Genomic DNA, 27,350 nt, shown 5'->3' on the forward strand with positions numbered 1-27,350 from the left:
TATTTTACCAATTTTTATTGGATGTTAATGTAAATACAGTGAACAATTATGGTTGTCTAAAATTTTATAACAGAACAAGGTGACAGTCTGATGGAGAAATCAAGTACAAATTAAGTCTGACATAACAGGACAACTCTCAGCTTAAGGATTTGCTTCATAGTCTGTCCATTGAAGTCTGTTTACAGAAATCCACACTACCAGGCCACTTGCCCAGGACCTCTAACAATCAGAATGCAGGGCAATCCTAGTTCACCTGATTCTTCATTTCCCTACAACTTGCAAGAGTACTTAACATAAAAGAAAAAAAAACTATTAAAATATGCTTTTTATGCAGCCTGACGTAATTCTCAGTAAACTATTTGGATTTGGGGACACAAAATACAACCAATACAAGTTAGTGCAAATTGCACTAGCATAAAGGCTTATCATTTGTATGAATAAAATATAAAACTCTTTGAAAATGATAGTCTTGCTACAAGTTGAACATGACTAGTTAAAAAAATATAATTGGCTTCTTCCATCTTTCCCTCCCTCCTTTTTTTTTGGAATCTTAGCAAATCACATCTAAAGACAAACCTTTTCCTTAAAATATATAGAAAGCAACAAACAGGAATTCCTGCAACAACTGGTGCATGGGACCTCCCTCACCCTCAATACGCAAATATCCATGGCAAATGTGATTTTACTTAAAATAATCATACAGCCTGCCTGTATATCTAATGCCTCAAAAGGTTAATAAGTTATTAGACACTTGGGAGATATTTTTTTTAAAATAAGAAAAGATCTCAAGTTTAAAACCACCTATTATGTTATGCCTTGCCAAACATACCAGTACTTTAGTTTTAAATAATTTGGGCCATCCCATTTTAGGACATGCTGCGTTAGCAAACAAAGTTTTTGTGATCTTAGTGCATTTCAGAATTTTCATACTTCTATCATGCATTTTGTTCAGGACAAATTGTGCAGTAGTACAGAACATTTCCAGTATTCAGGAAATTCGTGTTAGGTGAAGTTCTGCGATAGGCTGCCAGATTATACTAGCTTTTAAGGACATTGGAAAACAATTTTTCCTCCCTGTCATGCATTACAAAATGGCTGTTTTGAAGAATCTTGCTAATGATATTCTAGATAAAATTCTTTAGTGTTACTTTCTGATCATCTAATCAAAGTTTTCATCCCTCAGCTAATGTAGTATAAGAAGCTACTAAGCTGATTTGCACTTAAGAACAGCATGTGATGATTCTGACAAAGCTATAGCCTCTTAAAACAGACTCCATATAATAATCAGATGATCCTGCCAACTGCAATATAACGGTAACATTCACTGCTTTTCATGTTATTTGAAAAATATGAGGAAATTAGCACAAATATTTCCCCATGATTGTCATTTAACACATAGATTCAGAGAGCAATAATATGTACATATGTACATATTCTATTAAAAAGGTAGCTAAATATAACAACTTGGAACAGAATATTTAAATCAGTTCACTTTCCCCCCCAAAAAAAGGAAAAATTCAAAATGTGTAATGCAAATGTGCCTGCAAAAATAGAAAACAACCAAAACATAATTTATATTTACATTCAGGACTTGCTAAGCAGGATAAAGAAAAACTGTACTCTTAAGCCCACAATTCTTCTGTTCTTCCAAATTTGTAGATAAGGGTACTATGAAGAAAGAATTTGACATAAACCAGACATTAGTTTCATCTACATGCAAAAAGATATAACACTAGCATATACAGTATATTTCATTTCATTACCATCTCCACTGGCTTCTTAGAATAAAAGCCCAAGGCACTGCATACTCAGTGGAATTTGGTACTGACAGCAATCTGAACACGGACTGCAGTCCAAGCACATGATCTACTATGCATGTCGTAAAACGAATCTAAATCCTTTGGTCTCAACTAGACATATTATATTACTGTGAAGCTGATAAATAACACTTACGCTAAATTCCAATGACTTAATGTTTGAATGAAAAAACTGGATTAAGGCCATAATCTGATTTAAATATGCCCCTTTAAACTTCAGGTTCTTTTACTAAGCCTTACTATTTAAAACTGTTTGAGACAGCCACTAGTCAGTATGTAGTTTTGCAAAAGGCATAGATCAGATTTTGATATATTCAAGCGTATTCTTAAAATTTCAAAGAACAGCAGCAAAGCGAAGAATCTGTGAAAAGACTGTATTCAGTCAGTGAACAAACTTCGTGGAAGAAGGCATTGTGTACTAAGAAAGTCTATAACCAAGCCAGTATGAATGCCAATGACATGTTTTGCTGATGAAATCCTTACATGCAGCCCATTCGATATGCAATAATTTCAGAATTAATTTACTCCTCCACCCTGAGATTTTACTGACTTTGAAAACCATGGCTTTAAACAGAAAGCCAATCAGATATGCTCACTCCTTTTCAAGTAATCACAACCCAGTGTAACAGCTTTTGAAGCATCATTATATACAAACAGTGAATAAGCACTATAAGAGGTACAGCAGAACTAATCCTTGGACACTGCCCTCTGAACATGGTAATATATATAAATGTATAGATAATGTATTTCAAATGTAACATAGTATCACATATGGCCTTTGATCCAATGCAAACCAGACAGAGAGATGCCTGGAAAAATCTGTAGAATGTGATTTTACAGTAGCATAGTAGTAGGAATTTAGATTTAAAAAAACCCAATAAGGTTGTAACCAGATTTATCAACCAAATAATCAAAACACTGGTGTTAGGTAAGATACTGCTTTGCAATACCACACATGGTGGACTTCAGTGTATTCTTCATCTCTGTCACTGCTTACAGGTACTTCATATGTTTTATTATTGAACTGAAAGTTTCCTTTTAGTTTTGATGTTTTGTACCATGAACTAGAATTCCATAAGAAGCCTTAACACATCTTATTCTTCTGTTTGAATCATGCAAATTTTAAACAACTGTATATTTAACATAATCATTCAATGTTTGGGGATGACTTACCTAAAAAATATCAAAGCATTTTGGAAAAACACTGCTAATCCGGGGTAGACATTAACATCTATGAAATAAAAATACAAAGAATATTAAGTGGTCTTCAGAATATGCTAATACACAAAGGGTTTTTTTTTACATTTTTCTGAAGTAGCTCTAAAAGAGTTCTTTTAACACAAGATATTGGACAGAGCCACTCACTTCCTACCAGAAAACACTAAGCCTTTGATTGCATGTATAGTGGAGTCCCATCTGACTGAGGGACTTCACACTGAATTTGTGTCTAAGAACTGAACATTTTCAAAATGCACACAACACTGCTCTGAGATTGAGCTGCTGCCAGGCTGGATGAGAGGAAGACCCAGGAAGGGATCTTTGGATTATATCTAGATATAAGAATTATTATAAAAAGCCAGCAGTAATATAAAAAAACAACAACAGTATTACACAGCTAGAGTTACAGGACACAACTTTAAACAATGTTTTTTTTCCTAGTTTCCACCTTTCTTGTTTGACCATTCCACCAAATACAGTAGTTCCTTTTATTCAGTGCTTCAGACCCTCCTGCCCCGCCCCAATGGCTAACTGATGAGAAAACATCTGGCCTTTTCTTTACAGGAAAAGTAAAATGTGGCAAAAGCTCTTCTGGTAGATGGAAGCCACAAAACCTTTCTACTTAATAATAATAATAATAAAATTTTATTTATATACCGCCCTTCTAAAAAATCAGGGCGGTGAACAACAAGAAATTACAATACAATTACACAAAACCAAATAAAATACATTAAAAACAGTTCAATAAAAATAATAAAAAATAACATGTCGGCAGCACGATGCTGACATGGGGGGGGAAGAGTTACTGGTCGGGGTAAGCTTGCTCAAATAGATGGGTTTTTAACCCCTTCCTGAATTGAGGTAGGGAGGTGGCTGAGCGGAGCTCGAAGGGCAGCGCGTTCCAGAGGTTGGGGGCTGAGATGGAAAAAGCCCTCCTAGAGGTGGAATTATATTTCGCCTCTGGAACACTTAACAATAGCTGCCCTGAAGATCGAAGTGTGCGGGGCGGATTGTACGGAGAGAGGCGGTCCTCCAGGTACCCTGGGCCCAAGCCATTTAGGGCTTTATAGGTAATTACCAACACCTTGTATTGCGCCCGGAAGCGAATAGGCAGCCAATGTAAGTCTTTAAGGACTGGAGTTATATGACTGGCCCTGGCAGTGCCAGTGACCAGACGGGCTGCCATATTCTGCACAAGTTGCAGCTTCCGGGTATGGTACAAGGGTTGCCCCATGTAGAGCGCATTGCAGAAATCTAAACGAGAGGTTACCAGGGCGTGTACAACAGTTTCAAGGTCTCCCCGGTCAAGGTAGGGACACAGCTGGCGTATCAGCCGAAGCTGATAACAGGTGCTCCTGACCGTCGCATCCACCTGAGATGTAAGGTGGAGCGACGAGTCCAGGAGCACCCCCAAGCTGCGTACAGAGTCCTTCACGGAAAGCGTGATTCCGTTCAGGACAGGTGGAACCACCGCCAACCCCGGACCGGGGGAACCTATCACCAGTACTTCCGTCTTCTCTGGATTCAGGCTGAGTCTGTTGTCCCTCATCCAGCCCATTACCGACTCCAGACAGGCCACGAGAGGAGAGACGCCACTCCCGGTCACTGCATCAGTCGGAGACATAGAGAAGACTATTTGGGTGTCATCAGCGTACTGATAACACCGCGCCCCATGTCTCCAGATGATCTCTCCCAGCGGTTTCATGTAAATGTTAAAAAGCATGGGAGACAGAATGGCTCCTTGAGGGACCCCAGATGTAAGAGCCCTCTCATCGGAGCACACGTCTCCCAGCTGCACCATCTGGGACCTCCCGGAGAGGTAGGATCGGAACCACTGGAGCGCAGTGCCCCCGATTCCCACCTCCGCCAGGCGCCCCAGAAGGATACCATGGTCTATGGTATCGAAAGCCGCTGAGATGTCCAAGAGCACTAACAGGGACACGCTTCCCCTGTCCATGCCCAGACGGAGATCATCGACCAAGGCGACCATAGCAGTCTCAACCCCGTAACCTGCCCGAAAGCCAGTTTGAAATGGGTCTAGATATTCCGTTTCATCCAAGATCGATTGAAGTTGGATTGCAACCGCTCGCTCGATCACCTTTCCCAAAAATGGCAATAGCGAGATTGGCCGATAATTATTATGCAACAGGGGGTCGAGGGAGGGCTTTTTTAGAAGAGGTTTTACTATGGCCAATTTCAAATTTGTTGGAAATTGCCCATCCCTCAATGAGGTGTTAATAATCCACTGTAACAACAAGGTTACAGCCGGGCCCCCCTGTTTGCAGTCCATGACTACATGGCAAGAAAGGAACAAAATGCCTGCAGCTTCCCAAAAAAGGCTTGACCTATGAAAACTGCTGACACACATACACATGGAATAAACACCAACTAATAAAAAGCGTTGATTTTTCAAATATCCAGGAAGTGGGCTAGCAATTTCCATAGAACACAATGCTTTTGCCTTCTGAGTCACTGAGATTCAGTTCAGTTGGAAGATCAGGCCAACAGAACCTCCCTTCCTGCCTACTATTATTGGGTAGAACCTGCCTACATAATTTAGAACAGCTGTACACAAATCCTAGCTAAATGGGTTTCTATTAAGTAAAGGTAAAATGTAAAGGTAGTCCTGTGACATGAATGTTTAATCATAAGGGGTGGTGCTCATTTCCGTTACTAAGCCAAAGTGCCAGCGTTGTCCGAAGACGGCTCCAGTGGTCATGTGGCCAGTATGACCGCACAAAACGTTGTTACCTTCCCACCAAAGTGGTACCTATTTATCTATTTGCATTTGCTGCTTTCAAACTGCTAGGTTGGCAGAAGCTGGGATTAGTGACATGAGCTCGTCAAGAAATGCTGTTAATTGTTAACCGACAACATTTTCCACAGTACTTGTTAAATAATTCCAATGATATGGGCATGACACAGTGAACATGCAGCTTTTATAAGTACTACAGTTTCAAGAAGGAATACCATTTCAAGAAAATGTACTTTTGTAAATATGTTCACCTTATATTAATGCCTAGCTCATGTTCATATCCTAGGTATTCCCCTTCCCTCTTTTTTCGTCTTTTAATTTTTTCCTATTTTTTATTTTTTGTAATAATACTTTTAAAATCCAATTAAAAATTAAAAATAAATTAATTAATAACAAATTTAATCTCAACAGAAAAAGAAAAGCATGTGCACCTATCTCATTTTAAAAAGGATGTTAAGTATGTATTTCTTCCTCCTTGGATAAAAAAGTAACAAGAATGACTCTTACTTTGGGTAACATATGCTCCAAAAAGGATCCACATGGAAGCAATAAGTGAGCCAAACATCAACATGAAGCCAATGAAGAGCCAGACACGAGCACCTGTAAGAACATACGAAGCTAAGTACTGCGGTAATATTTGCTGTAAATTATGAGAGGATGCTTCAAAGAAGCACCACTGCTTATTCCACTCATGAAAAGTAGAACAAGACTTGCATTCATCATCTCAACACTGCAAAGATGACACAAATGAACATCTACAAAAAACATTATCCTCAGAAATCAATGGTATCATGATAAACTCCAGAAAAATTATGGTTTAACATAGTGCAAGATAAATGAGACTATCGGGTAAAAATCTTATACTGTTTTGTCAAGCTTGTGATGCTTTCGGTCTGAACAATCACTTGATAGCACTGACAATACCAGTAAAATGCAATATAACAAAAGGAGAGTTATATTTTAAGGAGGGAGGCCTGGGTGTCTAGCCTCTGGCTATAAAGTTTCTTTCATTAACTGGAAACCTGATTGCCTCTTAAAAGCAATCTACTTCACAGGTTTACTTGAAAGAGAAAATGGTAGTTATCCCATGTATACTGTCCTTGACTTCTACAGAAGATGGTGATACAAAAGTGCAATAATTTAGAAATATTTCCAGAATTCATCTAAGGCATTTTTATTCTGTCATTTGTTAAATCTAAATCTTAATTTTCTAGCCAATATTAGAAATTATTACTAACAATATTTTTATGAGCTGCTCCACATCTTACTTTGTGGTACTATACAGCTGGCCCTCCATATCTGCAGTTCTGATCTGATTGTTCACAGATTTGATTAATATGTTCTCTCTAAGAATCTCTAGCATGACTCTGCCAGACATTGACCATAGAATCACACTGGAGGACCTACCGTAGATATAACACTCTTTTAGGCATTTGTAAGGCCATCCAGTGCAATTATATGGCCAACGTCTGCTAGATGTTGGCCACAGAGTTGTGCTGGAGGTCCTAGGATTCCTAGAGAGGTGTACTTTCAAGTTAAAAAAATGTTTTGGGTTTTTGTTTGTTTGTTTGTTTGTTTTTTGCTGTTTTTTCACTCTCATAGGGGCCTTGCAGCCCTAACCCCAGCATATATGGAGGGCCCATTGTATTTAAATAGGTCACATCTCAGCATCCACTTGTAGAGCAAATTCTCTAATTATTATTAAGTCTAGCTAGATAAACAAATGTATTCTCACCTGTTCTTCCTAGACATCCATCACCATAGCTGTCTCCTCTCACCTGAGCATTTGATACAGCATTTATCCTAAAAGACAAAAAGAAGCATTTTAATTTAACTAATTGATGTTACCAGCAACCTAAAAAGAATTAAAAACCTTCACTATTCTGGATCCACAAGATAGCCACTTAGTAAATAACTTCAGTGTTAGCATTCTTCTCTTTGAATTTATCGTGCAATAAAATATGCAATTATTAAACCTGAACAGGTAACAGCCAAAATGCTAAAGCACAGTAATTGGTATCTGACAACAGGAGTATTGGATTCACTGGATTCTCTACCACACAAATACATATAGTAATTTCTGTATAGTTTAACATCTATAACTCTTAAGTATATTTTCTAATATTGGCAGTGATAGTGATCAGTCTACTGCAACACAAAGTCAAAAGGCAGAAGAAAGGATCATTCCTAGATAGCTGGCATAAGGTACTTATTAAGTGTAAAAACAGTAAGAGGTGTAGATCAGAAATTGCTCTCTGAAGATAGTGGAGACAGGTACCCAGGAAAACCAGCCCATGCCCCCAAACAGAGAAGGCAGCAAACTATAAAGGCATCAAGCGCTTTAATAAATAAATAAATATAAAAGGGAAAACAAAATAGATAGAGGGAGAAGGGTTTCTTTGTAGCTTCTTTTTATCATGTGAGACAGTTTACATTCAACTGCCATCTGAGGTATGAAATTCATTTTATACTGTATATACTTACATGAAGAAAGCCAGTGTGGAAAACACTCCACAAGTATGGAATGCATGGTTCATTTGATCTGGCTTTGGATAAACTACAGCTGCATCAATCATTATCCACCAACCTGTAAAAAACTGCATTACATATGATGATTAAACGAAGTCAGAAACTATAGAAAGGTCACCAATGCAGTTTCCTTTTCCATCTTCCACTCAAAGTTCATAATCAGATGGGTCCTAGACATCCAGTCTCATAAGAGAAGCAAGCCTTCAGAAACAAATGTAGGTCCATTTTGCAGCTAAAGAACTCTCTCCTTCACAGTAGCTTTTAAATACCTCCTAAAGTAGGGATGGGAAACATGCAGCTCATGTGCTGCATGCAACACCCTGCCCCCATGAATTCTGGCAATACCTTATAGGTTCCCTGCCCCCACATCAAACTAGTTGCTATGAAAGAAACTAGGGGAACTACTTTAAGAACAGATTTGAAACTGGGAAAAATATGCCTACCTAAAAATTAGTACTTCCAGGAGATGCTCCATGGAAACAGTATGTTTCCAGACTAAATTGCCCCAACTACTCAACATAAATGGGCTCAAAATGGAGGCCAAAACAATGTAGGTCAAGCAGACTCCATTTAAATAGTAAATGGCACTTGGAAAAGATGATGTCCCATTCCTCTAATTAAGAGATATCATACTTCAGTATTGGCTTCAAGATACATAAGACTGTATGGTTTCATGGTATCTGCTTATATAAAAATGGGAGCCAGTTGCACTGTCCTGAGGATAGAGTCTATGATAGGGTGTTAATTGCTCCCAAACTGTATCTCTTCCCAAATAGGCTGAAAAGCCATGGCAGCAACCCCCATGGTTAAAAATACTGCTGCTTAATGCCCAGCCAGTGAATGGTAGGACAGCTGCCATTCAGGATGTGATCCTGGATGAACATGCCAACTTGGCATGTGTTACAGAGACCTGGTTGGATAAAGTGGGGCGGGGAGTCCATCTTTCCCAGCTTTGCCCATCAGGATTCTCTGTGCAGCAGCAGGCAAGACCTGGGGGGGGGGGGCAGGAGAGAGATGGAGTGGCAGTGGTCTATTAGGATAATATCCCCGACCATGTGTCTTATTCCCTCAGTCTGCAGGGTTTGAATGTATGTATTTAAAGGTGAGCAGCCAGGACAGATATGGGACTGTTGGTGTATCGCCCACCCTACTGCTCAACAGTCTTCCTTCCTGAAATAGCTGGGGTGGTCTCAGAGGCTGGCGTTGGAGTCTCCAGGGTTATATTGCTGAGAGATTTCAATATCCATGCTGAGGCTACCATGTTGGGAGTGGCTCAGAACTTCATGTCCACTATGACAACGATGGGTCTTTCATTCCCCATAATAGTGATCTGGGAATGGAGGAGCTTTCTACTGTTCTGTTGTCATGGGCAGATCACTTCCTGATCAGGTTTAGACTTGCTAGAACTTGGAGCATCCAGAGGAGTGGGGAACCCATTAGGATGGCCCACCCCATTTGGCAGATGATCCTGTTGAAGCCCCCTGGTTGATCTGTGAAATGCAAGAATGACCAGGTCAGTAGACATGATCACTCCTAAGTGTTCCGTCTCATGGAGTGGAGCTAAACCAGCTCCTTGTTTCTCTAAGGAACTGGCAGCAATGACGTGAACAAGATGGAGAGTAGAGCAGCAGTGGCAGAAAGTTTAGTTAGAGTGAATCTGACTGAAAACAGGCTAAAATCTATCTGAAGGCATATAGTAGAGCAACCAAAAAAAAGGTTATTATTTTTTTGGCTACAACTATTGCAGCTGCACAGAACCATTCAGCTGAGTTGTTGAGATCTGCTGTGATCTGGTCCAGAGGATAATGTAAGCAAATCAACAACTCATTGTGAAGAATTTGCTCACTATTTTGCAGATAAAATCACTCAGATTTGCTCTGACTTAGATGTGAGTTGATACAGTTTCAGTGGATGTAATCTTGGCCCCTGCTTGTCCAGTACTGATGGACACTTTTCAATTTGTGCAGCCTGAGGATGTGGACAGTATCATTGGAGAGGTGAGAGCCACCACATATGTACTAGATCCTTGCCCTTCCTGGCTAATTAAACAGTCCAGAGGAAGACTGGTGGAGTGGGTAAGGGAAGTGATTAATGCCTCTTTGCAACAAAGCAGGGTCCCAATAGGCTGTGGTGAGACATCTTCTTAAAAAAAATAACTGGATACTACTATATTAGCTAACTATAGGCCAGTTTCCAACCTTCCATTTTTGGTCAAGGTACTGGAGCATGGCTTCTCAACTCCAGGGATTCCTAGATGAAATGGATTATCTAGATTCATGCCAGTCTGGTTTCAGGCCTGGTTATGGGACAGAAACTGCTTTGGTTGCCTTGGTGGATGATGTACGCAGGGAACTGGACAGGTGGAGTGTGTCCCTGCTGGTTCTACTGGACCTCTCAGTGGCTTTCGATGCCACAGTATCCTTCTGAGTCACCTCTCTGGAATGGGGCTTGGAGGTACGGTTAACAGTAGTTCTTGTTCCTTCTTGGAAAAATGCTCTCAAAAAGTGGTGCTGGGGGATCCCTGTTAGACTCCTTGGTCACTGGCCTGTGGCGTCCTTCAGGGTTCAGTCTTGTCCTCTATGCTTCAACATCTACATGCTGACAGAGGTTGTCTGGAGTTTTGGAGTAAGGTGTCACCTGTATGCTGATGATACCCAACTCTCCTTTCCACCTAATTCCAAGAAAGCTGTTTCTGTACTAAATCGTGTATAGCAGCTGTAATGGACAAACAAATTGAAGCTTAATCTAGATAAGACAGAGGTGCTCCTGGTCAGTCAAAAGACAGATCAAGAAATAGAGATTAAACCTGTGTTAGATGGGGTTATACTCCCCTTGAAAACCCAGGTTTGTTGTTTAAACGTACTTCAGGATTCAGTGCTAAGCCTAAAGGCCCACATTTCGACAGTGACCAGGAATTCTTTTGCACAGTTAAAATTGGTGCAACAATTGTGCCCGTTCCTTGAGAGGTCAGATCTGGCTACAATGGTACATGCCTTGGCTACATCCTGTTTGGATTACTGTAATGAGCTGCCTTTGAAAAGTTCTCCGAAACTTTAGCTGGTCCAAAGAGCTGTAGCCAGGTTGTTAACTGGAACTGGCTACATGGAACACACAACTCTCTTGGCATGACAGCCCCTCCCTAAAGAGGCCAGGATGGCTCCATCTTTGCTTTCTTTTCGACCACAGATAAAAACATTTTTATGCCGTCAGGTTTGGAATATAAATGCGGTGTAATTCAGATTTTAAGGCTTGTATAGAGTTTTTAATACATTTTAAAATTTAATGCATAATTGAACTTTTAAAATTATTTGTTAAGACAACATTAAAATAGTAAAGCATCATACTTCCTTATCACAACTACAAAACCAGCTTGTATTAATTTGTTTAAAGTATATGCTCATTCTGAACAGAGAGGAGACAGCAAAATATGTCTTTTCCATTTCTGCTTCATATATCTAGTAATGATTTATCAAAAAATGGAATACAATAGTATAGCATAGTGCATACCTGTACTTTATTTGTGAGGCTAGAGAAAGATGTGAGGATCTGTGAAATGGCAGGAGGTGTGGATTCATAACAAGCATGGATTCCTGCCATTTCAAGGATCCTCAGTCTCAATCCAGCCTCACATATTTTGTCACCTGGTTCTACCTTCAATGCAGCTGCTTCAATGCTCCTGTCTTGCTTCAGCCTCACATTTCATTCATTTGCCCCTTCTGTTATGTATGAGACACAAGGGTGACAAGAGACAGAGGATCTGAGAGATGAACCAGCAGGAGTGGCACAGTTGCTGCCTTGAAGGTGGAAACGGGTGGCTGGTGGCAAAAAGTTCCTGGTTTTTGAGGTTTTTGGACTTTGGATTAGAGGTGCTCAACCTGCACTGTGCCATAATGTGTTGGTCTATGACCATAAGAAAGATGAACTAAAACTAGAACTGAATCCATAATGATGGCATATATCACTTGAGAAAAAAAGAGAAAATTAGGAATGCAGCTATCACTAATGCATGATTTAGACAGTGTGCTTGGAATAATGCCAAAATAACCATCACTGCTAATATGCTGATCTAACAAACCTATGCTTTCATTACTCTGCTGTACTGCTTCCAGTTCTCCCAAGAGGAAACCTAAAAACACCCCATTTTGTAGTTCATAACTTCCCAGAATATGTTCTGATATGATAAGGCCTTTAATACAAATATTATTTCTTTGACCAATCTATAAGTGTGGTGATTATTCTCAAATGAAAATGTGCACAGAATAGTGCAGTTGTAAGCATATTTTCCTCCAAAAAACCTGACAAGGATTTTTACCTATTGATAGGTTTGCCTTACGGTCAAATAAGTCAGAAACAACTTGAAGGCAGACAACAAAAACGTGTATAAGACTAATGCCTAACTGGTCCTCAACAATGCAATAGAACATAACTTTTGAGAAAACTTGCACACTACTGCATTGTAACAGACCAAATGTAAATGTTTCCCAAAGCTTCAACATAAACAGTGCCTTTAAATATGATTTTTTTTTTTACCATCAGCAACTGGGAAGGGTCTGGCAAATAATAAAAATGTATGATATCAACTTTCACCTACCACACAAGACTTTAAAAGCTGGCTCTTACAGCATAATTATAAATCAGAATGCAAATCATTATCTGCCTATGAAAGATTACAGATACAATACTTATGGCCAGTTCTGCCAACCTTTTAGTCACCAGAAATGATGCCATTAAAGATAATCAAACTCATTAAAAATACTATGACCTCTTACAAAAATGAGATATCTGCTAGACATTACGTTAACATTAGAAACACAGATAAAACATGTTTACTGTATATACTCATGTATAAGTCTAGAAATTTAGGTCAAAAATTGACCCAAAAAACCCTGAGTCGACTTATTCATGGGTCAGTGTAAGTACTGTATCTTAACTCTTATTTAAAAGAAGGAACTATACCTTGGTGAAAGGCAAGAGTATAATTTGTCCTGGAAGCACCAATCCCCTCCACTTTCTCATCCATCCAGCCTTAAGAGTGAGCACAAAGAGTTATGTCTGCTGGAATTTTGTAAGTTCTTTGAAATTGTTTTGCTTTGCTTCATTCTTTAGATCCTTTGCTATATACCTCTAAATTTTACTCTCAACTTATCCATGGGTCATATCAAAATCCAGGATTTTTGCCCCAACACTTGCCCTCAACTTATACATGAAGTCGACTTACAGTCAATTTTGTACAGTAATTTGTCTCAAGACTTACCAGAATCCCAGCTACCACTGAAGCAACAGTATTTCTTCTTTCACTCCAATCTATACACTCACATTCTGGCCATCGGAAATTGTCCAGGAAGCCTGCCATTTTCTAAGTTCAGTTTTGCTTCTTCACTTGTGTATTTGCATTAGATTTTCATAAGCTTCCAAGATCTAAACAAAAGATGATCAAAAGATAAGAGGGGTTTATTCCCACAGACTTTCTAAATAGTAGTATGCAGTAATCAGGCAAGAACCCATATACAGTTGACCCTCCATATCAATGGATTTTTTATCCACAGATTCAAGCATCCATGGCTTGAAAATTTATTTTTAAAATAAAAATTTCAAAAAATAAGCTTTGATTTTGCCACTTTATACTAGGGACACCATGATACATTGTATTTAATGGAACTTGAAGATCCAGAGATGTTGGTATCCACGGAGGGTCATGGAATCAAACTCCAGTGGATACCAAGGGTCGACTGTACAGATATACAATTATCTACAGCTGTACATACCTATTCAGGCTCCTGCTCTACCCTCTGTATAGTACTGTGTATCTCTTCTGAACAGGTCTCTAGAGCAAGACAACTCCTTTGCATTAGATTTTCCCAAAAAGATGTTTTGTCAAGGAAAAATATAGGCCTACAATTACAGTCAACATGCATTTCTTTGAAGTCTATTGTCCCATGCTGGCAGAGGGGCTAGACATAGCATAAGGCTAAGAAGTAATGAAAAGCTGAGTATTACTCTCCTGATATGCAAGCAAATGTACACACACAAGATTTCCTAACCCCATTCTCTGGCTTTTCCCCATCAGTAGGGGAAAAAACGCACAGAGAATGAGTAAGGACAGAATGGACTAGGAAACCCTGTGTGTCTACATTTTCACTCTCCTATTCACTTGAAAAATACCATTGCAGAAGGGATGATCACGCATGAGCCAATGAATCTAATATCACATTACTCACAGAAATAGGCTATGCAGGGGTTGTAGCTGTTTTAGATATCAGTCCACTCAACCTTGCATTCATGCAAAATGACCAGAGTATGCACATCACTTTTACAAGGAGAGATTGAGGATGTTCTAGGACAGGTACGCAATAGCCTATAGTGAAAGACTAAGGTGGGTTACAGACCGCCTGTTTGGGATGGGCTGCACCCACCCCTTTCCCCGGTGTATCGGGGCCTCAGCTGCCAGACCGGCAGCCTCTGAGGCCCCAATCCGCCGCTTTCCAGGGCAAAAAGCCCCTTCCCCGCAACCTGAAAAGGGGTGTTCTTGGGGCTTCAAGAGGTGGGGAGGAGGAGAAAGGCTGCGCCCAGCGACACAAACTGACTCCGTACTTTCATGGCAGTTTATAACCCGCCATAGTTATACTAGAGTATCTACCCAGACACTTCCTGATCTACAACTGTAAAATATAAAACTGATGAAAAAAGTTGCACAGCTGTTTTCTTGGTGAATGGGGAAACAGATACACAGAGAAACCAAATATATTCCATCCACCATCATGGACTAAAGCAGCAGTAAAACTGTCAATGAAGAAAGCAGGTTAAGGGATATAATTACACTATGTTAAGTGACATCTAATACCTCTATCAGAGAGCTAGCATAGTCTAAGTGTAGTGGAATCTCCCTCTTTGGAGGTCTTTAAACAGAGGCTAGATAGCCATCTGTCGGGGATGCTTTGATTTGGATTTCCTGCATGGCAGGGGGTTGGACTGGATGGCCCTAGTGGTCTCTTCCAACTCTATTATTCTATGATTCTAATAGTTTGAGCACTGGACTACAGTACTGGAGATCAGGGTTCAATTCCTTCCTCAGCCATGGAAACCCACCAGGTGACATTGGGCAAGTCACCCTCTCTCACCTTCAGAAGAAGGCAAACGCAAATTCTCTCTGAACAATTCTTTCCAAGAAATCCCCACGATATAGTTGCCTTAAGATCACTGTCAAGTCAGAAACGATTTGAAGGCACACAACAACAATACCATTACAGGGAGATAATCAGACAATATCACCATATTCTGTGGAAGTGTTGCGTTGATTTATTTCTACAATGATTTCCTTCTACACTTTACTCAAAATAGTGGGATACACTATTGTAGGATATTAGCTTCAAAGCGGTAACACCTTTCTTGAAGATCCACATCTAAGGCATCCAGTATATTGTATTTTCTGGCGTATAAGATGACTGGGCGTATAAGACGACCCCGAACTTTTTCAGTAAAAATATAAAGTTTGGGATATACTTACCGTATAAGACTACCCCTCTTTCTGTGAAGCTGGCAGCTGGCCGTGTGCGTGCGCACGCAGACTTCAACAGGCCTCTGGAGACCTGTGAAGCTGGCAGCCACGCACAGGCTTCAAGGGGCCTCTGGAGGGCTGTGAAGCCGGCTGCAGGCCATGCACGCACACGCAGGCTTCAAGAGGCCTCTGCAGGTCCCTTGAAGCCTGAGCGTGGGTGCCAGCTTCACAGGCCTCTGGAGGCCCCTTGAAGCCAGCAGCCGGCCGTGCATGCGCATGCAGTCTTCAAGAGGCCTTCGGAGGCTTGTGAAGCAGGCAGTTGTGCACAGGCTTCAAGGGGCTGCTGGAGGCCTGGAAGCCGGTGGCGGATGCGCTGGGCCATGGAACAGACCAGGTGAGCGTGCCAGGCCGCAGGGCTCTCTTGTGGCCAGGGCTTAACCCGGCGTATAAGACGACCTTCGACTTTAGACGCAGTTTTAGAGGGTTAAAGAGTCGTCTTATACGCTGGAAAATACAGTACTTTGCTACAAATTCAGTTAAAGGAAGCTGACATAGATATGTTGGGATTTCAATTGTTAGAGCACCAAATGATACAGGGAGACAGACAGAGCATGGAAAGTTACTTTTTTGGATTAATTTCCAGAACTCCCCAACTGCCTTGACTACCGGAGGGAGTATGGGACCCACACTCCAAAATATAACTTTTCTACCTCTTGAAGATCAAATGCTATGATAAGCATCTTTAGGGCAACAATCCTCTGAAAGTTTATCTGGGTATAAACCCAGTGAAATGAAAGGATATATTACTGAATAAATGTATACCAGACTGGGCTGCAACCTTCACTGATTTCAGCTAGCAAACATGAGGAACATTATATTTCTTAACTTTCTTTCTGATGACAGTCACCTAAATTTTAATTTTCCATCTTTCATGGGGAGAAAAAAGTATATATCAAATAAAGAAATAAATTCTTCCAGAATGTTTAATTTCCCCTTTGAAATCAACTCCCTTATAATTTTAATTCATAAGTCGACACAATATTTTTGCAAGAGATTCTCATGTTCAGTAATGAGGTAAAAAACAATGTTAGCAATATGCATACATGAAGCATTAATTATGCTGTGCACTCCCTAGCCTCTACTTTACTTCTTTTGAAATTTTAAATGTCCAGAGTAGGCAACCTGTGCTTAGCTGACCCAATTTCACACGTTTCAAAATGCAAATCTCTGATGGAGATTCCCCAACAGCAGACCTCTGGAATTCTATTTTGGTCATTCCAGCAGCTACCAAAGCCAGCTCTTTGTGGTCTGTGCTACTTTGTCCCAAACACCAACCTGATAACCTTTTCACACAAAGCCCTTGCGCTCTACCACTGAATCCTCAAGCCGATATACTGAGAAAACTCTGAAATCAAGATTTTAATGAATAAGCAGGCAGCCTTTATCTATGCAAATGCAGCGCTTTAATAAACCTGTAATAAATGTCATTCCACTGAGGCCTCCTTTATTGGCTTTTTGCCTTTCGCAAGCACTCATATAAAGCTACAGAGCATTCATCTGAGGAAGTAGGTGCATGTCTATGAAAGCTCATGCTCCCAACTTCTCTCTTCCAGTGAGCCTCAAAACTGCTCCAAGATCCCTGTTGTTGTTGTTGTGTGCCTTCAAGTCATTTCTACCTTATGGTGGCCTTAAGGTAAATGGGCTTTCCTTGGCACGATTTGTTCAGAGAAGGTTTGCCATCTGAGAACCAACAGCGCAAGGTCACCTAATGGGTTTCATGGCTGAGCTGGAGAATCAAACTCTTGTCTCCAGAGTGGCAGCCCAGCACTCAAGCCACTACACCAGGCTGGCATACAAGATCCCTCTGCATAATGGTTTTCCAGACGAAGACTGTGATGGTGTCTTTGAATACAAAGCTCCAGTCACTCTTGCTGAGCTTGGTCCCACAAGTGGAACCGGTTTCCAGAGATGGAAAGATAATTTAAAAGGGGCGCAGTCAACTCCTCTGCACAGAAACAGACAGAAGGGTGTGTAAAGGCATCCTTGGGTGAGCATTCCCCAAATATTCTCATGAAGAGTTTTAATTTAATTTCCCCAACACCTGCGCACACACAAAAACTATCCGTCCGTCCATCGGGGCAGGAAACCCCCTCCCTGGCTTGGAAATCGGAACTAAAACAAGTGCTAAAAACACATTTGCCCACAGGAAAGAAAGAATTAGATGCTCATTTGTGCTTTGCTGTGTGCCTTCAAGTCGTTTCCAACATATGGACCCTAAGATGAAACTATCACAGGGTTTTCTTGGCCAGATTTATTCAGAGGGAGCCTGCCATGGCCATCCTCTGAGGCTGAGAGTGTGTGACTTGCCCAAGGTCTGCCAGTGGGTTTACATGGCTGAGTTGTGATTCAAACCCTGGTCTCCAGAGTCATAGTCCAACATTCAAACATACTGTACTACATCAAGCAGGATTATCTCTGCAATGTGTTTTGGTCCCTCCTCACTCTGTTTCGATATAACAAGGAAAGAGGACAGAGCCTAGTGGCACCTTTAAAACTGGTTTATTTTGGCCTGAGCTACTACCACAGAGTCAGAGCCACTTCTTCGGAGGACCTGAGGAACAGACACTCCTCCACTCCTGGCCTCCTGAGCCTTGGTCTCAGATGCACTGGTTCTGGGGCCAAGGGTCAGGATGTCTTTACAAACACAAATGTGTGACTACATATAGCCATACACTTGTGTTTGTAAAGATATATAGAGAAAGGAACAGAGAGATATGTTATATATATACAGTTTATATACAGTATATATAGTCACACATTTGTGTTTGTAAAGATATACATAAATAGGATGGAGAGATATGGAATGTGTGAGAATATGGAAAATTAATGTGTGTGTGTGTGACATTTGTGTTTGTAGAGACATCCATAAGTAGGAATGGAGAAATATGTAATGTGTGAAAATACAGAATGGATAATAATAATAATAATAATAACATTTTGAAAGTGTGACACATCTGTGTTTGCAAAGATACACAGAAACAGAAATGAAATCTAATGTGTGAGAATATGGAAAACAAGAGAGTCCTATAAAAGCATGAGACGTTTGTGTTTGTAAGGATGTCCATAAAGAGGAATGGAGGGGCATGCAATGCGTGAGGATGTGGGGAACAGCAGAGAGAGACTATCGCCAAAGAGAGCAAGTGAGCCACACTCTCTCAGCCTCAGAGGATGGCCATGGCAAACGACAACAACAACACACACAACACCTCCGAAGAAATCTTGCCAAGAAGAAAGCCCCACGGCGGGGTCTCCTTGGGGTGGCCATAAGTCGGAAAGGACTCCAAGGCACACAACAAGAGCAAATGTCCTCCCGCAAGAGCCGCCCCCGCTGCCCCCAGCCTCGCTGGGCTCAAGGGCAAGAGTGAGCGGAGGAGGAGGAGGAAGGCGGGGGCGGGCGGGAATGATAGTAAGGGCTCCCCGCGCGAGCCCCGCTCCCCCTCACCCTCACCTGGAAGCGCCTCCTCTCCTGCGTGCTCCATCCACTGCCCCAACCGGGCCACCTCTGCTCTGCCCTGCTGCCAGCCACAGGCTGAGGCGAGGAAGGAAGCCACAGGGAGCCTCGACCAATCAACTCCCGGCTTGACGCGTCACAATCGGGAGGAACCGGGATGAGCGCGGTGATTGGAAAGCGCGCCGGCGCAGGGACAGAGAGAGAGAGAGAGAGATTGAGACAGAGATGCCTGGCGAAGGTGTGGCCTCCGTGGCTCCGCCCACCCGCCAGACGTCATAGATGAACTGGCGCGCGCAGGCGTCAGTCGCGATGACGGTTGGGCGCGAGGCAGGCCTCAGAATCAGAGCGCTTTCATGCGGGAGGAAGCCCTGCTCCTGCTGCCTTAAGAGGAATTTTTGCCTATTAGCTATAGTGGAATCTCACTGACTGCCTTATGTTTATTTTATTTCCAACATGTGTGTGTGTGTTTTATATATTTACAACATGTAAATAAATATACACACACATATAAAACATTATATATATGTATGTGTGTGTGTGTAAATATACAATATCTATCTATCTTTCTATAAATATATTAAAAAAGCACTTTAAAAACAAAACAATCCACTCAAAACAGTAAAAAGTTTTAAAACAGACAACATTTAAAATATACAATATTAAAATAACCTAAACTGCCCCTGCATGGTTCTAAAAAGCTTTTGACAGGGCTTGGCCTGCCAGGGCTCCATGGTGTGGGATCCTGGGATGTGTAGTTTTGTGAGCTGTCCAAGGCTCCGCTGTCAGTGAGCTCTGGGACCACAATCTACACATCCCAGGTTCCAGAGAGTAGAGCCATGGCAGGTAAAGCAATGTCAGACCGCATCATCAATTCATTTCATAACCTGCCTTGCCACAGACTTCTCTATACAGTTGCTAACTCACCTGCTGGGTTGTTACCTTTCTTCCAAAACACAATGCAGAAATAATCCAGTTTGAGACCGCTTTAACTACCCTGGCTCAGTGCTAGGGAATCCTGGGAATTGTAGTTTTGGGAGACATTGAGCCTTCTCTGTCATGAGAACTCTGATTCCACAATAAACTACAGTTCCCAGGATTCCCTAGCACTGAGCCAGGGCAGTTGAAGCGGTATCAAACTGGATTATTTCTGCAGTGTGTATTAGACCTTAGGCTGCTGCCACACTGAGGAATTAATGCAGTTTGGGCACTGCTTTAACTGCCCTGGCTCAGTGCTAGGGAATCCTGAGAGTTTTCTGTGGCAAACATAAAGCTCTCTGACAAGGCTTAATTTCTCACAAAACTATAAATCCCAGAATTACACAGCATTAAGCCATGGCCATTAAAGCGGCGTCAAACTGCATTGATTCCTCAGTGCTGATCCATCCTTAGCTGCACCTAAATGTGCAGCTTCCTTTCCCATTTTGTTTTCTTCTGCACTGCTTTAAACTTGATGTCCATTGGTTGTTTAATAATGCTATCCTATGCATATCTCCTCAGAAATTAGTCCCATTATTTATAGTGGCACTTACACTATGTCTTGAATGACAGACAGACAGACAGACCTGATGTTGTGCTCTTTAGCTCCCAGGAATTGTGATTTTACTGTTCAGTATTGTAATAGCCACACTATCCAAACTACACACTGCTGTAAAAGTAGCAGTTACAGGTATCTTCACTCACTGCTGTTATTAGATAAGCTGCAGTACATTTGCTTAACTAGCTAAAGGATATGGTTCTAGTAAGTTTTCCCATTACACGAACGGTAACTCTCAACCTAAATTTCCGAAGACCAGTGATGTTTTGTTTCAGTAATAGTCACTGCTACACTTCAAATTGAGAGTCTCAGCTACAGGAGACCTACTCAATCAATATATTTACTAAAGTATTGACATACCACTCAGCAATTGATTCAGTAGATCTGTTCTAGATGGACCTAATAACTCAATTCAAGATGAATCTCTGAAGATGCCAGCCACAGATACTGGCAAAACGTCAGGAATAAACTCTTCTAGAACATGGCCACAGAGCCCAAAAGCCTCACAAAAACCTATTAATTCAAGATATCTCTCCCATAGTCATATTTTTAGCGTCCCTAAAAATTCCTGCCACTTTAAAACCTTTGCTCTAGGAACAAACATTTGTCTGTTTCAGCTAATTTTTAAAACTGTCCAAATGTGTAGGTGACTAAATTTCTAATCAAAATATTAATTCACCATAACTAACAAATGAAGGGATAGCAACAAAGCCAAGGCATGCTGGTAGAAGTGTTTTTATTTAATCCTATCCTTCCACAGCAAAGATCACTTACTATGTGTTTGAACTAGAAATTGTTCCAACAGTAAAATAGAAGAAGAAAAAACTTAAAGTCTTTTGGAAGGATCTGTCTTTCACAGAAAAATCAAATTATTATCTGCTTAATTCTACTTCAGAATAAGAGTAATCCAGTTTAAAAAACTGGTTTTAATATCAGATGCTCTACCACTTTTGTTTTCTGTTTTCTCTGTGTCATTTCCAGTCTTTTTTTCCACTTGGATTTTGTGGAGCTCCTGTATCTTTGCAATTTCTTTGCCTGCATTAAAATGTACCATTTGTCTGCTGAGAAGGGGAACAACTAAGTTGAAATCATTAATTCGTTTGTTTAATGCCTTGACATCTTCTATAAAATGTTCACAAATCTCCTGCCATTGTTTTGCTTTCTGCGGTGTCATTGGATCTCCCAGTTTCTTCCTAGAAATAACCATATCCTTTCTTAGCTTTTCAATGGTTTCCCGTATTTCTTTCTGCATGAGAATCCATTCTGGTTGGTATCCATTGTCTATCAGGATCCGGTTCAGGTTGTGAGTCATAGGATCAATATGTGGACAATCTGAAAATTTTCTCAAAGGCTTTCCTTTACCACTAAGGTTATCAAAATCTCCTTTTGCCATGGATTCCTGAATGAGGTCTTCAACCAATCGTTCCATTGCTTGGGTGATCTTTGCTTTCTTACTTTGCCGTACATCTTTTGCTAACATAGCTTCACTCATAGCAAGTCCACTCTCCATAATCTGCTTCCGGTATTCCATGACCTGTTCAGAAGCCCGATCAACTCTAAACTGCATGTACTGTTTTTGTCTTTGACTTGGAGTACCATAACCAATACCTTCAAAACTTAAATAGTGTCTGTGTTGTGGTGCTTTAGATTTGAATCTATCTTCCTCATCCTCCTCTGCCTTTTCTCTTGATTTCATTTTCTCAGCTATATCATTAAGCACAGTTGTATATGCTTCTTGAATTTGCACAAAAATTGCAGCATCTGCTGTAGCCGATCCGCTGTCGGGGTGATACTGCTTGGCAAGATCTCGGTATACATTTCTAACATCATCCAGTGAACAACCTTCCTGAACTTTAAGAATCCTGTAAGATTCTTTGATGTTCTTATGCCTGTGATCTGACAGCAGTCGATGGCCATAATCAAAGCAACGTGGAGCTGGATTGTGTTTCTTTGGAACCAGCACTGAACATACCGAGATATGACATTGTATTTTTCTCATCAGCACCACAGAAAGCCACTTCATAGCTCTTCAGTGTAGCTACAGGTACAAACCTGAACAAGTTCAAATGGAATTTAAGTGAATTAGTTATATTTTTGAAAAGATCTACTGTATTGCCATTCTTGGGTTCTTTTCTGTGAGTTAGTTTAGATAATTAACAAATGTTCTGAGTTAATTCTCACACACAGTTAACCCAGAGGCTAAGCAGTTACGAAGTACAGTTGTGCCTCCATATTCGCTAGGGTTAGGGGCACAAGACCCCCATGAATATGGAAAAACCGCAAATAACAAAAATATCATGTTTTTACCTGAGGGGACACCTCTCTAGGAATCTCTAGGTCCTCCGGTGCAACTCTGTGGTCAACATCCGACAGACACTGACCATAGAACTGCACTGGAGGAGCTACAAAGGCCTAGTAGAGTATTCTTTCTAGGAATCTCTAGGTCTTTCAGTGCAACTTTTAGTTTAAGTTGACTATAGACTTGCACTGGAGGACCTAGATATTCCTAGAGAGAACATAGTAATGAAATCCGTGAATAATCAAATCCGCAAATATGGAGGGATGAGTGTATACTTTATAAATGGATGGAGAATAACTTTGTCCACTTTTATCCTATCCCAGACCTTGAAAGGCCACACTTCTCTCCATCCTTTCCCCAGTTTAGGCCTGAACCCCACTTAGCAGAGGAGTGGAGACATGCTTTGCCTGCCCCTGCTTTATAAATATGTTTGCCGGATTCTGCTTCCACAATATCAATGAAATGGGAGCATTTTTGAAGCTATATTCCACCTGACAGGTTAGTATTACAAGAATCACACCATCTATTAACTCAAGTTCCAATAGAAACAGAGGGAAAACATGCAATTTGGCACATATGTAACTGAAAGAATTTCAGGAGGTGAGAATACTCTGTAAAGTTTTTCTCAATGGCTTTGTGTTTGTGCTGGTCTACTCTACCTACTCTGCATTTCATATTTTCAGATTTGGAAAGAGACCTTCCTCTTAACAGTGAGTTTCCAAATTGTTTCCAAATGTGTAAGCGAACAACTAACCTTCATGCTGCCACCAAAAAATGCAACTGATTAAAAGTCAGGTGATTGACTGAATACGTGATCAATAAGATTAACTAAAGAAAGTAACTCTAAATAGCTTAAGCCCAACTTTGAAACTGAATCAAGAATCTTGCAGTCTCAGGCAATAATTAATTTAGAAAACAAATGGCGGAATATTCTTAATGATGAAGTGAGAAGACCAACACCATTTTACCTTCAATTCTTCTAGAAGAAACATGGTCATTCCGCATGTCTTGGCAATTCTGAAGCTTTCTGTCAGCTTCCTTTAGACTATGGGGGGAAAGAACAGTCCCATCAAAATATAAGTGATGATCAGCAAAAAACCTTCAGTTAAAGGACATACATAAAACTGGTAAATGTTTTCCTGGATACTATCATTTGTATATTCTTCCATCTTGGAAAGACAAAAGATATGAGTCAAAGGCTAAAGTCAACAGAATAACTACCACATGTTCTTGTATTTAGATTAAACAAGGAGAAGGAAACAAAATAGGAGAAAATATCATTTGTTCCAGTACTGAACTGGAAACAGACTGAACCAAAAGTCCATACACATAAGTTGTGGCTCCTAAGACCTGAATGCATTGCATTTAAGGCAGATTAAAGGATTGTCTTAGTTATTTATGGAGTATGTCCAATGATAACGGAAACAAAATTTATTTCATGTGCTATTACTCCATGATTGCTAGAAACAACGTCAATGTCGAGAGCAGACTGGATTTTCCATGGTTATACTTTTGGGTTTAATACTCTTTTGAATATGCTCTATAGTACAGATTACATAATGAAATCAAGATTTCTTTTTAAAAGAGTAATTTCTCTTTTTATCAAATCACTCTATTTCAGTGTATTGTTTACAAGCTTTTACTCTGCCTCCTACACATTATACCAGTATAGTCCCACTACAAAGGTAAAGTTAGTCCCTTGACATGAATGCCTAGTAACCAACTGCAGGGTGAATAGTCCCACTAGTCTATTTAAAACCCCATTGACCCTTGTGTTTGTATCTTCTTTCAAGTCACTGGGCCCTTATGGCAACCCCAATAATTTCACAGGGACTGCTCAGAGATGGCTTTTGCCAGTTCCTTCCTCTGAAATATAGCCTGCAGCACCTGGCTTCATGAGCAGTCTCCCACCCAAGTACTAACCAGGGCTGATCCTGCTTAGCTTCCAAGATTAGACAGGACCTGGGGCCTTTTAGGGTACTCAGGCCACTCACAGACCCTTGTTGTTGTTGTTGTTGTTGTGTGTCTTCAAGTCATTTCCCAACTCATGGTGGCCCTCTCTTGGGGTTTTCTTGGCAAGACTAGTTCAGAGGGGGCTTGCCGTTGCCATCCTCTGAGGCTGAGAGAGTGGAGTTTATCAGACAAGGGGCTTCATGGCCGAGCTGGAGGCTCAAACTCTGAGACCCCTTTACAGCCCTGGCTTAATGCCAGGGGATTCTGGGAACTGTAGTTTTGAGAGACACTGAACCTTCTCTGTCACAGAGAGCTCTGGTGCCGCAACAAACTACAATTCCCAGGATTCCCTAGCACTTAGCCAAGGGGCAGTTAAAGCAGTCTCAAACTGGATTATTTCTGTAGTGTGTTTGGGACCTATGCTACCTAAAGAGCTCTTCGTCCTTTAGCGAGGAAGACACTGACCTTCTTTAAGGGCTCCCGAGGAAGCTGTCAGCGAAGCCCCGCCTCTGCGCGCCGCTTGGGATGCTGGGAGGCGTAGTCCTGGGTAAAGTTGCCATGGAAACCGTTGCCATGGGAGACCGGCCTACAGGATTCAGGCCCTTGGTTGCTCAACCCAGTTCTTCATCATGTTGCTCTTGCTTTTTCAGAGTGTGGGTCAACAACAGATGTCAAAAAGAGAGATTTGTTTTACTTATTTCAAGGATTATATATATATATATATATATATATACACATACCGCCTCTCTCCCACAATGGGGTTCAAGGCGGATTGTTACTACTACTACTACTACTACTACTATTATTATTATTATTATTATTTTCTTACATCCTGCCTTTCTCCTTACATAGAGACTCAAATAATAATAATAATAATAATAATAATATTTATTTCTATCCAGCCTCTTCAATAAGAAATGGCTAACAGCAAATTTGAAAACAATACAACAAAATGTTTAAATATATAAAAAATGTTAAAAAGGGCAAACAATTTAAAAAGTTAAAACACTTATGAATTAAAACGTTACAATGTTAAAAACCTTAAAATTTAAAACGCACAACATTTAAATCCCAGCCTTTATCAGATTGGAAAAGCCTGACAGCATTGAGAAGGTCTTTATCTGCCGATGAAAGGAATAGCAGGGACAACGACTTAAACAGCCAGAATTAAAACGTGGATGACAAAAGCCAGAAAAAATAATACAGTAATTCGATGTTACTAACATTCAAACATAAGTTAAAAACAGCATAGTTAAAACCAATAAAAAAAAACCAGTAAAATATTAAGGCAGCAGACTACACAACACAAGTAAAATTCACCTGAATGACCCAGGTCAAGGAGACAAGATGCCTTGGCCACAAAGGAGGACAAAGTACCATGAAACGGAGGACGTCACAAAATAAAAGCGAAAAACACTCATAGGAATAAAATCCATGCTTCTTAGTCAAGCCGAAAATGGAGGACATTTTGGAATTCCCCCTGGACCAAAGGTTGAAATGTAGGGAGTTTATCGCACGGGGTTTTCCTATGCAGAAACAGGATTTAAAATGGAAAAATCCCACAATAGCAGGATCGTTTTCACACGACATCGCGCATTAACACATACAAAAAGTGGATAAATCCTGCAAAGGTGGGATCGTTTTCACATGATGTCAGCGGCACTGAGCATTAATCCAGCAGTAACCCACACAGAAAATGGACAAAATCAGCTGCTTTTTACACAGGATTTAGGTGCTTAGCCTCCTGTGTGATAAATTCCTGTCCAGGAAAGAGAAGATGTCTAGTCACCCTGACCAGAGTCCTTTCACCCTACACAGTTACAGTATAGCACTATGATGTTACTTTAACTCCTGTGGCAACATCCTAGGGACACCTGGCATTTGTTGCTGGCAAGGTACTAAAGCTTGCTGGCTGAGGATTCAGAATATCCTTTCCTAAACTGCAAAACACAAGAGTCTCTACAGGATGTTGCCATTGTACAGTGCATCCGTGCCATATGCGGGTGCACCGTACACTGCTTCCAGCCTAGGTAGAAGCCACATGGGGGGGGGGGACAATGGTGTGCAGGCTCATGCCCCATTATTTTCAATTGGGTGTGAGAATATGCACTTTTTCCATTATGTGTGTGTGGGGGGGGGGTCTGGAACAGATCCCCTGTGTAAGGGAAGGGTCCACTGTAGTTGAACCGAGTGGCATCATTGTGGGGTATGGGGGGGGTGTGCAGCCCACATCAGGTGA

General features: G+C 40.8%; 2 protein-coding genes across 4 annotated transcripts; both read right to left on the reverse strand.

Moving 5' to 3' along the window:
- Positions 1–25,595, reverse strand: TMEM50B (transmembrane protein 50B). Of its 3 annotated transcripts, none has more exons than XM_042458324.1 (8): positions 25,577–25,595; positions 24,127–24,203; positions 13,574–13,737; positions 8,275–8,387; positions 7,526–7,593; positions 6,298–6,390; positions 2,991–3,048; positions 1–1,668 (listed from the first exon to the last, which is right to left on the reverse strand). In XM_042458324.1, the coding sequence occupies exons 3-8, from the start codon at positions 13,670–13,672 to the stop codon at positions 1,623–1,625; spliced, it is 477 nt and encodes a 158-aa protein (XP_042314258.1). In that variant the 5' UTR covers positions 13,673–13,737; positions 24,127–24,203; positions 25,577–25,595; the 3' UTR covers positions 1–1,622. The 3 variants fall into 3 exon arrangements, with proteins under 3 accessions (XP_042314258.1, XP_042314259.1, XP_042314257.1); XM_042458325.1 differs by lacking the exons at positions 24,127–24,203; positions 25,577–25,595 and adding an exon at positions 19,323–19,503 and having other exon boundaries at positions 1–287; positions 1,583–1,668; XM_042458323.1 differs by lacking the exons at positions 24,127–24,203; positions 25,577–25,595 and adding an exon at positions 19,323–19,500.
- Positions 21,579–25,626, reverse strand: DNAJC28 (DnaJ heat shock protein family (Hsp40) member C28). Its single transcript, XM_042458321.1, has 3 exons — positions 25,577–25,626; positions 24,127–24,203; positions 21,579–22,911 (listed from the first exon to the last, which is right to left on the reverse strand). Exon 3 carries the CDS (start codon positions 22,880–22,882, stop codon positions 21,746–21,748), a length of 1,137 nt encoding a protein of 378 aa, XP_042314255.1. The 5' UTR covers positions 22,883–22,911; positions 24,127–24,203; positions 25,577–25,626; the 3' UTR covers positions 21,579–21,745.
- Positions 25,627–27,350: the final 1,724 nt, after the last annotated feature.

Source organism: Sceloporus undulatus, chromosome 3 (genome assembly GCF_019175285.1).
Source record: "Sceloporus undulatus isolate JIND9_A2432 ecotype Alabama chromosome 3, SceUnd_v1.1, whole genome shotgun sequence".
NCBI lineage: Eukaryota > Metazoa > Chordata > Lepidosauria > Squamata > Phrynosomatidae > Sceloporus > Sceloporus undulatus.